Source organism: Hemicordylus capensis, chromosome 2, assembly GCF_027244095.1.
Source record: "Hemicordylus capensis ecotype Gifberg chromosome 2, rHemCap1.1.pri, whole genome shotgun sequence".
NCBI lineage: Eukaryota > Metazoa > Chordata > Lepidosauria > Squamata > Cordylidae > Hemicordylus > Hemicordylus capensis.
Genome location: NC_069658.1, coordinates 190,340,415 through 190,358,120, shown reverse-complemented (window position 1 = coordinate 190,358,120; position 17,706 = coordinate 190,340,415). Strand labels below are relative to the sequence as shown.

The following is a 17,706-nucleotide window of genomic DNA, read 5'->3' as shown; positions in this document are numbered from 1 at the left end:
CTTTTTGGTAGATTCAGAATTGCTCTGGATAAAGTAGTTTAAATTCCTTCCTGGCAGATTTAGAGCACTGGTCTGAATAAAGAGGGTTTGGGGTAATGCAAACCTGAAACTTCCCAGGAAAAGACAGGTGCCTTTCCCCTCACAGTAGGTAGATTGTTCAGCCTGCCCTGCTCTACAGTTATTCATATGGACTGCCAAAGAACCAGTGCTGGCAAAACAGAAGCACTCATGTGTACTGCAGAGTAGAAATCAGTGCATACCTGGGGGTGAGGAATTTAGAAGAGGGAGACTGATTGGAGGCGATTCAAACTCGTGTGCAAAACTGGGCTCAGGGAGCCCAGCCCAGTTTTGCACGCGTGTGTGAGCCGCTGGGATCAGGCCTGATTCCAGAAGCAACACGGTGGCAAACCCGCCTATGAAACCACCCTTGAAAACGAAGTTCAGGGAGCGAGCACTCCCGTAACCCTGTTTTCTTGATTATGTGGCAGCCACACGGAGGGGAGGGGAGGGGGGATCCCCATGATGCACCCCACACCTGCAGGGTGCATCACTGTATTTCCAGGGGCTGGGACAACACATCCCAGCCCCTGAACCTCCCCACTGCCTCGGCATGTGGAGAATCATCTGGGCGAGTGGGGAGTGCCCCCGGCAATGCCAGCTCAGTCGTCTGCAGGGAAGGTAAGTTGAACTCGCCTTCCCTGCAGACTGCCCTCTAGCCCTTCTCAATGATCATGAGAAGAGGTTCATTATTTATGTATGCATTTGCAGTTTCTTGAAGCTGTTGCTGTTTGAATTTTTGGTTGGCCAACTTTGCCAAGAGGTTGCTCAATAAGCTGCATTTCTGCTAGGGAGGAGGTAAATCTTCCTACTTTGTGCCCCCTCCCAACACTAGGGAGCAAACCACTTCTGCTCTGGGTCTTGAATACGGGGCTCTCTGTGGAAATAACACACCTGCCCCTGGCCCTAGTAAGATCCATAGGAACATAGGAAACTGCCTTATACCGAGTCAAACCATTGGTCCGTGTAGCTCAGTATTGTCTACACAGACTGGCAGCGGCTTCTCCAAGGCTGCAGGCAGGGGTCTCTCTCAGCCCTATCTTGGAGATGCCAGGGAAGGAACTTGGAACCTTCTGCCGGCAAGCATACAAATCCATGTGGAGCCACTGCTACAATCAATGTTGAAGTGGACAAAGGGATGGGATGAGGTTTGAGGAAGCAGCAATGGCATGGATGCACTGCAGGATAAAAATACATTCATCTATTTTCTGGAGAAGATGAGTGAATAGTGGAGTAGTTTACCCAGAGTTTTGTCTTCCATGGGTCTCTTCCCAGAAAGGGATTGTCTTTCTAGGTAACGACCAGCACAGGTTATGCTCTGAACCCCACAGGGAATCTGTGTGGATGCTGAAATACTGGTGCTCTATTTTCCGGGTCATTCTGGTGAGTGACTATGCACAAGCCTGAATTAATAGGAATTCTGAATTCTTGGCCATGTTTCATTATCCTATGTGTCTCCAGGGTGGCAACTGATCACAATGTGGACAACACAACGGCAGTGCTTCGGGAGTGGCTGATGAATGTTCAAAGCCTGTACCACTCTGTGGAGTGGCGGCCCTCGGATAAGCCCAGGTGAGTAAGGGAGTACATTAAGGGAATGTGGTCTGCATTTGAGTGTTTGAAGAGAGCTGGAGAAAAGGCTTGATTTTGAAGATGGAATCAGTTCCTAAGGAGAAAGTAGGGACTGCTCTGTAGGCAGAACTTGATTCTGCAGTGCAATCTCCTTCCTGTATTACATTTTGCAGGCATAGAGGTCTGTTTCACAAATGGCCCACAAAAGAGGGGTAGATTGGATCATATGTGTAAATCTACTTCAGTTGGCCTCTGCTCACTCTGAAGGTTCTATGTGCAGTGAGAGAGGGTGCATGCATCTGAAGCTAGTCTGTGGCTCCCCACATCTAAAAATGGCATGTTGGGGATATAAGAAAGCTGGATCAGGTATGGCTTACCTGTAAGCATGCATTATATAGATTGAGAGCTAGGGCTATCAATATTGTGCACTAAATTAAAAAAAAAAAATCCAAATTCTGCTCCAAGAAAAACTAAATTTGACTGTGTGAATGAACTATGCAAACTGAATATATTTCAATGCTTTCTTCTTATTTTACATAATTCTACCATATGTATTATTTATTCTGGTTTTCCTAATCAAGACAAAGGACAGGGTTTTATGCAAGGCAATGTAACTTGACCCTAAGACACCAGAAGCCTCATTTTGGCACTCTTTATTTATCAGGGGGAGAGCAAGTGGCCTTATCCAGCCCCAGAACAGCATCTCTCCAGTGTCTATCTTTTATTTTTATTTTTTAGATTGTGAGCTCTTTGGGGACAGGGAGCAATTTTATTTATCTGTTTATATCTATGTAAACCACTTTTGGAACTTTTTTTTTTGGAAAAGCGGTATGTCAATATTCATTGTATTTGTATTTACTGTCTGAGATTTTAGCCGGCATTGTTCATATTTTTGAAGTGCATCTTTGGTGTCATAAGGGCTAGAAATTTGATTTTAAAAAAGGGTTAAGATTCTCCAGAAATTGATTTTTCCACCTAGTAGCACGTTCTGCACTTTTCTGTGTCCCCATAGAATTGCAGCATGCATGCAATCCTGTTTATGGATTGTCCTATGGAGCCTAAAGGTGGGTCATGATCTTTATTGTGAAATAGAAAGGGTTCATAAGAAAAACAGATACAAAGAATTAAGAAGGGAACAATTGTTTCAATAGCAGGCTCAGTTGTAGTTTTGCTTAATTTCCATTCTTGCTTAATTTCCATTCAAGGCTCTGCTGGTGTCTGACTGTAATAAATGTATTGTTTGATTGATTCTTGCAAAGCAGTTGCTTTTATGTAGGAAAACTTGGTTTGTCAGCCTGAGTTGCAAGTCAGTCTCTATGAGATCTGTGCTAAATAAAGAAGTCCCAGGTTCTAACGGGAGTAACCACATTTATAGTTTGAGTACAAAATCCAAATGAATTCATTTTTCATAACTTGCTTTTCCCTTCAGGATTTGAATTTTTCAAGGGACATGGAGCATGGGAACAGGAGAATGTAGATACTAGGCAGAGGCGTATCTAGGGAAAATAGCGCCTAGGGCAAACACTGAAATTGTGCCCCCCTGTCCAAGCATCTGACACCCATCTTTCAGATAACTTTACCATAATATCAGCTGAAAAATACAAGTCAGGCTCGTTAATCTTTTAATATTTCAAAAAATATTTAGCAGTGGACTTAGCCAGACCAAAAATGCTGGAAAACTACAAATTTCAGTATGCTGGGGCTCATGAAATACCCAAATACTATGTGGAGGTGTACTTGGAAAACTAAATAGAAGTGTCTGTCTGATACTCTGCTATGCATTGTAGCATCACCATTACATAAGTTTTAAAAATCAATGGAGAATTTGACTTTTCCCAGATACTCTGTAAATAATTAAAGGATATGCAGAGTAAACTGTGTCACTGCTTGGAATATATTCTAGTATTTCAGAAAGACAGTTAAAATGAGAGAAAGAGAGCAAGAAACTCCCACTGGGCCTTAATATTAAGGATTTCACACTGATTCAAAGACAAACTCACCATTAATAGCCATATTAGCAAGACATCACATTTAACTCACTTATCACAAGAAGCAAAGTAAGAGCAAATGAATACAATCCTAGGTCATAAGCGTCAGCTCAGTATTCACAAGCCCTGATTCTCTGTTCATAGTGCCAATCTGAATATGTGTACAGTCAGTGTCTTATATTATATTATTATTTTTATTTTTTTAACCTGTAGTCCCTTTGGGGGGGCTTCCTAAAGCCTATGGGGGGTGGTTGCAAAGGTTTCCCCCTCCCACCACTGGACTCTAGGGCCTCGCAGGTACCATTTGAGCATGTGCAGTGGCCATTTTAAAAAATAATCTTAAAAAAAAAAGGCCACTGAAAACAAAATGGCCACCACGCATGCTCAAATGGCCTCTGCAATGCCTGGCATGACCTAGGGCCTCACAGAGGCCATTTGAGCATGCACGGTGGCCATTTTGTTTTCGGCAGCCATTTTAATTTTTTTTTTAATTTTTACAAAATGGCGCCCCCTTCAAGTGGCGCCCGGGACACGTGCCCTGCTTGCCCTGCCCTAGATATGCCGCTGATACTAGGAATCTGTAGCCACAAGGGAGGGACAAAGCAGTTTGAAGGGCCCTGAATGCTGACTACTTTGACTCTTGATTGTCTCTTCCCCCGTGCCCCATCCACATGGCCTAGGAGTTTGAAACTTCACCAAACACTCTGCTCAGATGTTTTGAGGCTCTGTCTGCAGCTATAAGGGCAATGCAGCTGAAGCTGCTTTTGAAAAATAAATGCTTCTTAAAAAAAAAAAGACTGCTGAGATCCCAAAGTTCTCCTTTTCTGTATTAGAAATTATACTCTGCACTTGAGCTGCAACCTTGCAGGCATCTGGAATAGGCATAACACTGTTAGAGACTCTCATCTGGGTCTCTATGGGCTTATGAACTGGGAGGCATTTGGGAATGTCATTTTCGAGGGCCTATGGGGGAGACAAATATCCAAACTTCAGTTAAAATCCTTATTGTACAAGCTCCATTGAATTCAGGGAGGCTTACTTCTGAGAAAGCGTATGTAGGATCACGGTGCATTTTATAAATGCAAACATGAGGTGAAAATCTGCTCAAGATGTACCATGCTGGATTCCATGTTAGAGGACAAATTCATATTTATTTGTATATACTTTGTAGCTGGATTGAAGCCATGTGGACTTACAAAGTCCCTGAATAACCTGCTTTTAATAAGCAATGACTGCAGCTCTTGCTGCTTCTACTCGGACATGACAGGGAGAGTTGTTACGTTTATTTTGATTTATGTTCTGTAATCACAAGAGCACAAAAGGTGTGTGTGTGCCTTTTTAAGGGCTTCCAGTTGAGGCAGAACAAATCAAGAGCTCCAGAGAGTTTAACTAAAAATCTAAGAATTAGCTTGCTGTTTTAGTGAGGGGGTCTGCTTCGTCCAGCATTCTACTTTGAAGAACAGCCAGCTAGATGCCTCTGGGTGTCCACAAGCAGAATTTGAAGATAATGCCCTTTTTCTGTTGTTTGTCTCTAGCTTCTGGTGTTCAAAGCTATAATGCCTCTCGTGGGCAATAGCTGTTGATACTTAACTGCTATGAACATGGCTAATCTTTTTTTGAAACCAAAAAGGTGTTGGCCTTACATTGCCATTCTGAAGGGTGGGCAGTTTTTCTCTGTCTTTCAGCAGATTCAGCTACCATCATCATGGTATCTACTACTACAAATACTTGTATACTGATTTTCAACAAAGGTTCTCTAAGCTTGGCATCATGGTATGGAATGGACTAGACAGGGCCCTGTGAAGTTGAAGTACAACCACCCCACTCAAAATGCTGGGTTGTGTATGTCCTAAGTGGCAAAAGATCCTCCTTCCTTCCATTCCTTCCCACATATTTGGATACTTGAACGTAAGATTCTGAGAGATCCTGTTTGCTCCCATGATCTACATGCCAAACCCAAGCACAGGACCATACTGGTGCTTGGCAGAAAAGGAATTCCCTGCAGTTTACCATACAAGCCAACTGGCTGACTCTACCACAAAACACTTGTCAGTGTTGCGTTTGAAGTCCTGCATGATTAACCTTTTCCATATGGTGGGGAGGGGAAGCTACTCCTTTCAAAGACCTGAACCAGAGCCTCATTGTCCCTGGCAGGTTCTATCCAGATGAGGAGGGTCCCAAGCACTGGTCAAATTCCCGTTACGAACACATCATGAAGCTTCGTCAGGCGGCTCTGAAGTCTGCGCGAGACATTTGGGCTGATTACATCCTGGTAAGGAAAAAGATGGAGGGGAAATCTGGTGAGAGGAACCGACTTGTTATGGCTTTGCTGCTGAGGTTATAAGATTTGCTGACTTTCTTGGACCTTGTCTTGGGGCCTGACCATATCCCACTTACTGCATCCTACAGTATAGCTGCTCTGGGAGTTCAGCCCATCTTAAACCCCCACTCTGCCCTATGGCTGAGGAGTATTTTTCTGGAACTGGTGGAAGCTCTATGGGTTTACCACCCGTGATTGACTTTTCTGGGAATACCATAGCTGGCAGCTATGTTGTAGATGTGCTGATGCAGTGTAATGACTGCTGTGGAAGGCAAGAGAATAACAGTAGGAGAGCTTGTCTCTTTCTTGTGGTCTCCACCCATGTTCTCCCTCCCCATGTATCCCTTTACTTACCCTTTTCTTCTGCTGATACAGTATAGTTTACCCAAATGTTCTGTTCTGCATAAAGGAAAGTACTGGGCACAGAACAGGCACATGCATTGTATTGCTTTACATAACTTTTATAGTATGGAATTTGATAGCCTGTGGAGCTAGGATTCTCCCCCGCCCTCAATTTGGCCTTATCCCTTCTCTGCTGTAAAACTGGCTACCTCTAATGCTCTGTTGTAGCCTGTCAACTAACCAGCTTAGCTATGGACACAGCTGATGTTCCTAGGCATGTCCAAAGCTCACACCCTTGTGTTCCTCACTCCCAGGCAAGAACAGCTGGGGTCGGGTTTCAGGGTGAAGTAGGAGCCAGCAGAACAGCTGTTCTTGAAGGCAGCCAGCCCCTTGGCTTGTCATGCTTTGTACTTCCGTTCTCAAATTAGGTGCTGGCCTATAGCCCAGAAATGCTGGATTTGTGAATCAGTAACCCCCTTGCTAGGGCCAGGAAGTGATTCTTGCCTTTCTGTCCTACTTGTGAAAAGCAGCAGCACCTGTTTATATATGGGTATATAGACATGTTGGGCATCTTTAGACTGTCAGCACTGTGGTTCTTTGAATATCTTCTTTCTCTCTCTCTCTCTCTCTCTCTCTCTCTCTCTCTCTCTCTCTCTCTCTAACATACCCATCACTAATCTCATTTGTGGCAGCTCTCGCAAGAGTTTGTGAGCAGCTGCTGGATAGGATAGCGACAGGGACGGGGGAGAAAATAGCAATGCTGGCCGGTGGGAGCAGGAGGAGGTGGTGGGGCGGGCCAGCCTGGCTGGTGGGAGCAGGAGGAGGCAGTGGCAGGCAGGCCCGGCTGGCAGGGGCAGGAGGCGGTGGGGGGGCTGGGAGTTGGGAGGGAGGAGGTGGCAGCTGGCCTGCCAGCCAGAATGCCCTGGGGTGGGGAAGACAAAGCGGGCTGGCCGGAAAGTGGAAAGCCCGGTCAGCCAGGTGGGGCGGGGGGAGAAGAAGCGGGCCGGCTGGCCAGCCTGCCAGCCAGAAACTGTGGGTGGTGGTGGCATGAGAAGTGGGCAGGGTGGGGGGAGAAGAAGCAAATCAAATCTTTATTGTTACGCTCATTCGACCAGCAAAACACAAAGTACAAAAGCTTTACATAAAAGCGAACTTGGTCAAATAAAGTAATAAACTTGTTAAAACATAAAACAGAACCATAACACCCAAGTTCATCCATTACATAAAACAGAGGGCTTCATGCATTATAATAATCTAAAATTTAATTCAATCCAACCCCATATTTCGCTTCTCAACGTTTCTTGTCCTAGTCTTTTTTCCGAGGAATGGGGAGGGCATCCTAACATGATGGGGTGTCAATCCATACATGCTTTGAGACAGGACCAATCAGAATTCTTCACTGATATCACTATGCTGCGCCAGCCTCCATTAATCCAGTTCAGGTCCTGTCTTGCTTCTAGACAGTTCTTAAGCTGCCAGTCTCTTCATATATAGATTCCCTTTCTCCTTTTCCTAGCTTGCCTTTCTCTGTGTGCAAGGCGGGAAGGGAGTCGTGCTTGTGAGTTTTTTTATTTTTCCCAGTTGTTTGTCTGTGTACTTTTAAAAAAAGAAAGAAAGAAAATCCTCGTGTTTTTTCCTCTTCCCTTTTTCTGGCATGGATCCTTCACATTGTGGGGATATGTTGAAAGGAGCACTTTCGGAAGGTCCCTTGTCGGAGCCTTTGCCAGCTCCTGGGCCTCTGACATGCTCTGTTGCAGCCGTGACCCCTGAGGCAATCCTAGAAGGTGCGGCTGCTCAGAGCTCTGAGATGGCTTCGCACCTAGAGCTGGCTCCTCCACGAAAAGCGGCAAAGAAGTAAAAGCATTTGAAGGAGCTGATTGAAAAGAAAAAGAAAAAGAAACGTAAGTTGGCCTCCGGCGGGGCTCCGCTAAGCGAGAGGCTCCAGCTCCAGGCAGTCTGGGCTCTGTTGTAAACTGACGTAAGTTTTGGGTGGTATAAAAATGTTTTAATAAGTAAATAATAAATAATAAATAAATTGCCTTTAACGGCTGCAGCCGATTCTCCCGCTCAAACTCTGGTGGCCATTTTAGGAGCTTCTCTGTCAGCTCCGGCTGCCAAGGCTCTGAAGGATATTCCCCCACAGGGGGTGGACAGTGAATTGCCTAGGTGATCAAAGGTCCTCCTGGCGAACTTCTCTCCCCCGGTGAGTTAAAATGGTTGGGGGAATTCGTGACTAAGCACTGCATGGCTTTGGTTTCTCCTCTTTTGGAGCAGGTTGGCTCTACTGATCAGACAGCGGCTGTGGTGCCTGTTGAGGATGGGAGTCCTGTTTTAAGGAGGGCATTAAGCCAAACTAGACGCTCAAGGCATCCCTCCTATTCATCCTCCCCTGACTCCAGTCCATTGCGAGGGGTCATCCTGCCAGGAGAGCGTTTTCAGTTTTACCTGCCTTCAAAAAGGAGGCTGTGTAAAAGAAGGAGAATTTCTCCTACAGACACGGATGAGGGAGTTACGATTCCTAAGAGATCCAGGGAGGATCCTGCTCCTGTGGTCCCCTTGCCAACAAATGCTGCTGCTGTTCCTCCCCAGCGCCCTCACGGCACTTCATCTGATGATTCCTCTGATATGGGAAGGGAGGAAGGGGAGCTGTCTGATGAGCAAACTCCCCTTTCAGAAAAGCCTAGTACCACTCGTTTGTTTGCTATTTCTGAATTTGAGGTTTTGTTGGCTAAAGCCAAGAGGGCTATTAAGGATGTGACCCCTGACTCAGGGACTCCTTCTACCTCCGGTTTAGACCAGGAGGTATTTCCATCTACCTCCACAGCCATAGCGACCGTTCCTTTCCCAAGTTTATTCAAGGAAGTAATGCTCGCTGAATGGGGGGTACCAGTTACAACTAAACCTGTTCTTTCAGTGCCTAAGAAATTGTATAACTTACCTGCGGACGTTATGTCCTCCTTAGCTATTCCTATTGTACATGCCCCAGTGGCACAATTGGTGTCTGGTGCCTTGCTGAATAAAGAAGGCGACGAGTTTCTGAAGGCCCCTGAGGAGAAAAAAGCAGACCATCTTCTCAGGAAAGGACATAAAGCATCAGCCACTGTCATCAGGGCGGCTGCCACGAATTCCATCTTTGTGAGAGCATCTATCCTTTGGGCCAAGGATTTGGTTAAGTTTGTGCCCCCAGAAAATGTTAGGCTTCGCCAAGGCCTCTATAAGCTGGCCAGGGCCTCTGCCCTGATGGCTGATTCCAGCCTGGACTGTCTTCAGCAGGCTTCCCGTGCCATGGCAGCCGGGGTGGATGTAAGGAGGGGTCTCTGGTTACATCACTGGAAGATAGACAATAAGTCCAAGGTGGCCTTGGCTGCAGCTCCCTTTTTAGAAAGGAAATTATTCGGGGAGTCACTAGAACCAGTGCTAGTTGAGACCCATGATAAAAAGAAGGCTATGCCACTGCGGTGTGGGAATTCTCGTAGGGGGTATAAAAGTGGTTCCTCCTTTCAGAGTTCCTTTCGTCCTTACAGGAGTTCACCCTGGGCAGGATTTCCTGGTTTCAGAGACACAAACAGAGACAGAGATAACAGATCCTTTGCCTTCCGTGGGGCCTGGAAGTCTTCTTGGTCCGGTAGGAACCGGGGATCGAATAGGAATACATCCAATGCCTTCGCTAATGCCCCTGATACCAGAAACGTAAGCAATGACTCCCTTTTGGTGGGGGGGGCATCTCCTGGACTTTGCTAGCACCTGAGTGCTGACCATCACCTATCGATGGGCGATTCAAACGGTCACTCAAGGTTATTCTATAGACTTTGTTCAATTTCCCCCGACTTCCGTTTCGTGACTCCCGTGTCCAGGCAAAGTTCCAAACATGTCCTGATGGAACAGGCGATCAGACATCTATTAGAGATCTGGGCAATAGAGCCAGTTCCCATGACTGAGTTATGGCTAGGCGTGTATTCCTTGCTCTTCCTTGTCCCCAAGAAGGACGATTCCTGGCGAGCAATTCTTGACCTGAAGCGCCTCAACAGCTTTGTAAGAAAAGAACCTTCTGGATGGAGTCGCTAAGGTCAATCAAAAGGGCAATACTTCCAGGAAATTGGTTCTCTTCAATAGACTTGTCGGAAGCGTATCTGCACGTTCCGGTTCATCCGGGTTACCGACGGTTTCTGAGGTTCACCTACAATCACCATCATTTCCAGTACAGGGCCTTGCCTTTCGGTCTGTCGTCGGCACCTCGAATCACCTCAGGGTCCTGTCATCAGGTGGTCATTGACGTCTCTCGGACAGTTCAGATCCTGGAGGAATACGATTTTGTGACCAACAGAACCAAAAGTCACCTCCAGCCGTCCAGTGTTCTCCAGCATCTCGGAGTTCTGTTCAATATGGAAACAGCCTCGGTCTCTCTCCCAGTGGAGCGCCAGATCAAGCTCCAATCAGCTATTTCATCTTGGATGTTAAGGAGCAAGGGCGACCTTATGTCCCTGGTTCAAATTCTGGGGCAGATGGTTGCCTATTTGGACTGCACTCCTTGGGCCAGGTGGCACTCAAGAGCTCTCCAGTGGTTCCTTCTGCCTTACCAGTCATCAGTTATGAAGAAGGAACATGTGATAGTCGTCCTGTCTCCCAATGTCCGAACCTCGTTTCTGTGGTGGCTGTCCCCGGCATTATAGAAAGGGCTTCCCCTAGATGCTCTGCAGAAGGTTATAGTCACGACGGATGCTAGTCTATCCTGCTGGGTGGGGGGGGGGGGACTCTGACTAGACAATCACGCTCAAGGTTTGTGGGAGCCGAGGGATCTTCGGTTCAATATAAATTGGCTCAAGTTAAAGGCCATCCATCTGGCTTTCCTGCATTTTCAAGACCTGGTGTGGGGACACCATGTTCTAATAAGGACGGACAATGTTACAGCCAAAGCCCATGTGAACCATCAGGGCGGTACCAGGTCCCGGGTGCTTATGAAGGAGGCAGATCTGCTTTTGGCTTGGGCGGAAACGAACTTAGAGTCTCTGACGGCCGAGCATCTCAGCGGACAGGAGAATGTCCAGGCAGAATGGTTAAGTCGCCAGCGGATGGATCCGGCAGAGTGATCCTTGCTTCCAGAGGTGTTCGATCTAGTGTCTCTCAGATACGGGCCTCTTCAGATAGACCTCTTTGCATCCACAATCAGTGCCAAGCTACTGAGGTTTTACATGAGACATTTTTGCGCTCAGGCGGAGCAGTTGGATGCCCTGGTGTCTCTGTGGCCTCCAGGGTTGCTTTATGCCTTTCCGTTGGTGCCCATTCTGGATCTGGTATTGTGAAAAGTCTTGGTGGAAAGAGCAGAGATCATAGTCATTGCTCCTTATTGGCCACGCAGGCCTTGGTTTTCGGACCTGGTGACCTTGTCAGTTCGTCCTCCATGGCCACTTCCTTCCAGGAGGGATCTGTTATCTCAGGGTCCACTCTTCCACCTGGACCTCGCCTGGTTGAGGCTTCACGCTTGGAGGTTGAGCGCCAGCTCCTAGCTGAAAAGGGGTATTCTTCTGGAGTGCAGGACACCATTCTGGTGTCACGAAGGCCCTCTACCTCTCGAATTTACCAATTTACCTGGGCTGTGTTCATCTCTTGGTCTGCAAAATGTCAGGTCTCTCCCTTGACATCAGGAGTCTCGGAAGTTTTAGCTTTCCTCCAGTCGGGCTTGGAGAAGGGTCTCCGATCTAACACCTTGAAACACCAAGTGTCTGCCCTTTCTTCTGTTCTGAATTTGAAGGATGCAGGTTCTCTGGAGTTGCATCCTCATCTTAGTAGATTTTTACAGGGGGCAAATAATTTGGCTCCCCCGCCTGTTAGCAGATTCCCCACTTGGGATTTGAATTTAGTGCTAAATGCTTTAGCTAAAACTCCCTTTGAGCCTCTATTTTCGGTTTTTCTGAGGCTACTGTCCTTTAAGGTTTTATTTTTGGTGGCAATCACTTCTTCCAGGAGGGTGTCAGAATTGGCTGCTCTCTCAGTTAGGGATGGGTTATGTGTTTTCCAGAAGGAATCAGTTGTTTTAAAGTTGGATCCCACTTTCTTACCAAAAGTTAATTCCATGTTTCACAGGAGTCAGGATATAGTATTACCTTCTTTCTGCCCAAAGCCGGTACACCCTAAGGAGCGTACATGTCATAAACTGAATGTTCGTAGGGCCCTGCGAGTTTACATTGATAGAACTAAATCTCTGAGGAAAACTGATTCGCTTTTTGTTTCATTTCAGCCTTATTCCCTTGGTTCCAAAGCTTCGAAGGTGTCCTTTGGTCGGTGGCTCAGGGCCGCTATAGCCTTGGCATACGAATCCAGGTGTCTTCCCGTGCCCTGTGTTATCATGGCGCACTCTACACGAAGTGTGGCTGCTTCGGCGGCTTTTTCGGCTAGGGTCCCCTTGGAAGAGATTTGTAAGGCTGCCACCTGGAATTCCACTACTCCGTTCGTGAAGCATTATAAGATCCCGTCCTTTTATAATCCGCAAGCTGCGGTTGGGTGGACGATTCTGCAGCGGGTGGTTTGAGCATCTGTTTCTTCCTGCCCAGGGACAACATAGGCTTGGGTACGTCCCATCATGTTAGGATGCCCTCATTCCTTGGAAAAAGAAACATTGGTAGACTTACCATGAAGTGTTCTTTTTCGAGGGATGGGGAGGGCATCTAGCCCTCCCGCGGATGCTGAGAAGTGGGCGTGTATTTCATTGGGTGGTGGGGCGACTCTCGGGGCTACAGTTTTTGCTATCTCTGTTAATTTTTCCTTCCGTTCTTATTCTCTTATTCTTATTCCAGTTGTCACCTTTACATAGTTAATAGCCTTTTTTCTGTAGCTGTTTGTTCGCAGTCCCGGAGCTGGGTTAATGGAGGCTAGTGCAGCATAGTGATATCAGTGAAGAATTCTGATTGGTCCTGTCTCAAAGCATGTATGGATTGACAACCCGTCACGTTAGGATGCCCTCCCCATCCCTCGAAAAAGAACAGTTCACGGTAAGTCTACCAATGTTTCTATTAGCCAGAAAACAATACTTTGCCACGTTATAAGATACTACATCCCAATGGTCTGTCAACAGTAATTCCAGATAGAACTGCTCAGAACAATTCGGGTATGCTGTTAAAAAAGGACTTATATCTCTCTCCCACAAAGTTCAATAAAACTGACAATTCAAGATAACGTGGGCTGTTGACTCCACTTTCCCAGAACCACAAGGGCAGACACACTTCTTATAGGGGATCTTGCAGTATCTCCCCTCCTGGACAGCCATTTCTAGGGCTTTACATTATCTCCTTATAGGGGATCTTGCAGTATCTCCCCTCCTGGACAGCCGTTTCTAGGGCATTACACCAGGCCAGTGTCAGAGCCCTCTGGAAACTAGGTACTAGCATTTTATTAAGGTAACTTGCTGGGCTAGACAGTGATGTTTGATTACCTAAATAAGTGTCGATCCCTATCTGGCTCCTGGCCATCTATTTCTCCATATCCATAATGTGTTGGCACAGACATGATCTCGCTCTCCCATAGTCCAAGACAACCAAAGCATCGCTGGAGAAGCCATAGTAGTTCAGCCCCTTCTCCACATAGTATTTCCACCTAGACCTATATATATCATTCAACACTAAGGATGCTAGTCCTACTGGCTGAAAAATCAACTTCAGCAATATTCAAATATTACCAGCAAAACACTTGCCTCCACCCGAATCCAGTCCGCTTCCCATTGTAGAAACGCATTGGAGACACCCCGGGGTAGTTGGAGCACACATCTCAAAAACTTTGATTGAATTGCCTCAAGCCTGGCAAGGTTGGAATAGATACCTAGCTGTGCTCCATAAAGGAACAAAGGCCGGACTTTGGCTGAAAAAAGTTTAAGGGCAGCTGGAACAAACTGTGCACCTTGCCTCCTATGAAAGGCGTTAATCGCTGCGGCTGCCCTCAAGGCATTTTGCATTATTTATTTATTTATTTATTATTAAAACTTTTATACCGCCCTTCCAAAAGGCTCGGGGCGGTTTACATTAAAACACCATTAAAATCAGTTCATAATTAAAACAAAAATTATAAAGCATAAAACAATGATTAACAATTAAAACCATCATAAAACAACAATTAAATAATCAGAACAATTTAAAAACAAGTTTTAAAAAGCTGAGAAAGCCTGGTTGAAGAGATGTGTTTGAAAATTGATGTGTCTGAAAATTGCCAGAGATGGGGAGGATCGTATCTCAGCAGGGAGCGCATTCCACAATCTCGGGGCAGCAGCCGAGAAGGCCCGTCTCTGTGTAGCCACCAAACGAGTTGGTGGCAACTGGAAATGGACCTCCTCAAGTGATCTCAACGGCCGGTGGGGCTCATAGCGAAGAAGATGCTCTCTTAAATACCGAGGGCCTAAGCCGTTTAGGGCTTTATAAGTTATAACTAGCACTTTGTATTTTGCCCGGAAACCTATTGGCAGCCAGTGTAACTCCATCAACAAAGGAGTAATGTGGTCTCTCCGAGATGACCCAGAGACCAACCTGGCTGCCGCATTCTGAACCAACTGAAGTTTCCGGACTACGTACAAAGGCAGCCCCACGTAGAGCGCATTACAGAAGTCCAGTCTGGAGGTTACCAACAAATGTACCACAGTTTTGAGGTCATTGATCTCGAGAAACGGGCGCAGCTGGAGTATCAGCCAAAGCTGATAGAAAGAACCCCTGGCCACCGCCTCAACCTGAGAAACCAAGGAGAGATGTTGATCCAGAAGTACTCCCAGACTGCGAACCTGTTCCTTTTGGGGAAGTGTGACCCCGTCTAGAACAGGCAGATCAAAATCGTCTCTAGAGTTCCGACCCCGCACAATAATTATCTCCATCTTATCTGGATTCAGCTTCAGTTTATTCTCCCTCATCCAGCCCATTACTGCTTCCAGGCAGGCATTTAGGGAGGATATGCCAACTCCTGGAGAAGTAGATCTGGGTGTCATCAGCATACTGGTAACACCCAGCTCCAATTATATATTCCTTGTGCGCATTCCTCCTAGTATTGGTCTGGATTCTGGAAGACTATACCCAAATACTTAAACTGTGATACCTGTTCAAGTCTATGACCATTCAACATCCAACACTGCTTCTTAGGTTTGTTGGCAAAAGCCATCACCTTGGTCTTTTCATAATTTATGGTGATCGCCTGTGAATCACAGTAGGACACCAAAGCGTTAAGGGCTCTCTTGAGGCCAATTGGGATCTGTGATAAAATCATCACATTATCCACATATAGGAGTATTTTCAAGTGTCTATTGGCCAGCTTAGGGGGATGAAAATCCTGGTTAGGGGAGAAGCAGCTGGCCGGCCCACCAGCCAGAAACTGCAGTGTGTGTGTGTTGAGAAGTGTGTGTGGGGGTGGGGGAAGCAGGCTGGCCGGAAAGCTGGGTGGGCCGGCAGCGGGGCGGGGGAGGGGGGGAGAAAAAGGCATTGACGGTGGGCGGGCTGGCCGGAGGCACAGATACTCTGTGCTCGGCCCAGCTAGTAACCTGTATTCTTGGATGCAACCCAAGGCACTAATTATAATGCAGAATCCTCAGTGTGAGTTCTGATTGTAGCACTTTCCTCACAGGGTTAGCAGGTGTTTCCAGTAACCATGTTATGAATATTTATATGTTGCTTTTCCTTGAAAAAGTTCTCAAAGCAGTTTACATAATAAAAGGAATGAGAAGAGGGTTCTCTGTCTCAGAGGGATTTATAATCTAAAAGAGACACAAGGGAAACATCAGCAACAGCCGGCGGGTGGTGGTGGTGGTGGTGGTGGTGATGGTGCGCAATATGCTGGGCTGAATGGGGACAGTTGCTCTTCCCCTGCTGAATAGAAGAAAGCCACTAATGTAAAAGGTGCTTCTTTGCTCAGTTATGTAGTACTACATCCAACCTGCTCAACTTAGGCCCTCCCAGCTGCTTTTGTAGGCCAACATCTTCATGAGGGCTGAAGTTGAGCAGCCCTGTGCTACATAATCATATCCTCTGCCATTGTGCAGATGAAAACAGAGACACTCTTGTGTACAGTACTTGTAAAACCCCTATAACACTAGTCATTGCCTGAACAGCCATAAACCTCCCTCCTGCCCCTAGTTTGCATTATGCCAGGGGTGCACAACCCAAATAACCCAGTGGACCGGAACCAACCATGACTTAGTGTGTGGGGACCAAGGTAAATGTTCAGCACGTTAATGATTACATTAACATTAATTATCCAATATAGATTGAAAGCAATTATTACTCATTAAAAAATACCAATGAAATGAATTATTAGTTACCCACAGCATGAGGAGAGAAGAGAGGCTGCTAACAACCTTCCTTCCTTCCAGACCTTCATGCACTTTCAAAGCTTGCAAAGGTTAACTTTAAGGGGGCTCACCCCCACCAGGGCCATGGGGCAAAGCAGCATTTTGCACCTCACCTCAGGCACCATGAAACTTTGGGCCACCCCAGAGGCCAGAAGAAAAATCCCTGTGGGCTGGTCCTGGCCCCCGGGCCTTATGTTGTGCAGGCCTGTATTATGCATTGCTGAATTGTATATTTATTGATCTTGTATGTTTATTGAAATTATATATTTATTGATCTTGTAATAGCCTGTCCTGTACAGTTTTAAAAATCAGGATGGTGTGTGTTCTTTAAAGACATTCTAGAAAAACAGAACAGTCCTACGATATCAAAATGAACTTTGGCAGCTGCAGTGTGTGAAACAGCAGGCTGTGCTTATATGGTGCCTTGCATTTACATGTGCCAAAGATGAGACTCATCTGCTTTCTGTTCAGAGATTTAATGACTAGAGGCTGGTGGACAACCCTGATTCATACTGGAATAGGGACTGATTTGTTAGGAACAGGTACTAGGCCATCAGAACTGTCCTTGTTCAACACTGGAAAAGGAGGCACAGCTTCCCATAGTCCTTGCGATAGCTATCCTTCAGTATTTTTGGCTTTGAGATAGCATGGGAGGTGGGTGGTGGGGAACCGTGGCTGACTAGCTAATTGGCTCTCCTTCCTCTGCTCCTAGCACTGACTTCACAGCTGGTGATTTCCTCCTGTTTTTCTGGGATGTCTCTTTCAAGCAAATGGATCTTGCTGGGCCAACAACCTTCAGCGGTTCTGATCTGACCTGGTGGCTGCTTTCTGGTTTCTACACCAGATCTTATTTAGACTGTTGGTGGCCTTAGTGAAAGTTTGGTTCTCTGTGGTTTTCGTGTGTGTTCAGAATTTTTTAAACTTCCATTTCTAGCTTGGGGTCACTAGAGGTTTCGCTAGAGGTCACTGCTAATGAAACATAGTATGGATAATTGGAAAACTGTAATCTACAGTGAGTCCAAGCTAGAAATTGAACTTTAAAAATCGAAATGCAGTAATTTGTTAGTCAGGATTTCATGCTGACTGACCTGCTACTAAAGCAGACAGTCTGGAGCTTG

At 46.2% G+C, this 17,706-nt stretch overlaps 1 protein-coding gene across 5 annotated transcripts in view; it reads left to right on the top strand.

The window, feature by feature from the left end:
- The window catches only part of COLGALT1 (collagen beta(1-O)galactosyltransferase 1), a 72,100-nt gene that overhangs the window by 32,355 nt on the left and 22,039 nt on the right, over positions 1-17,706 (top strand). For 3 of the 5 annotated variants that reach the window (XM_053299277.1, XM_053299278.1, XM_053299276.1), the window contains exons 2-3: positions 1,519-1,629; positions 5,772-5,889. In XM_053299277.1, coding sequence (XP_053155252.1) covers positions 1,574-1,629; positions 5,772-5,889 — 174 coding nt within the window. In that variant the 5' untranslated portion in view covers positions 1,519-1,573. Of the gene's footprint in view, positions 1-1,518; positions 1,630-5,771; positions 5,890-8,162; positions 8,181-12,979; positions 13,266-17,706 lie in introns of those variants that run through there. The other 2 variants (XM_053299280.1, XM_053299279.1) reach the window with 2 other exon arrangements.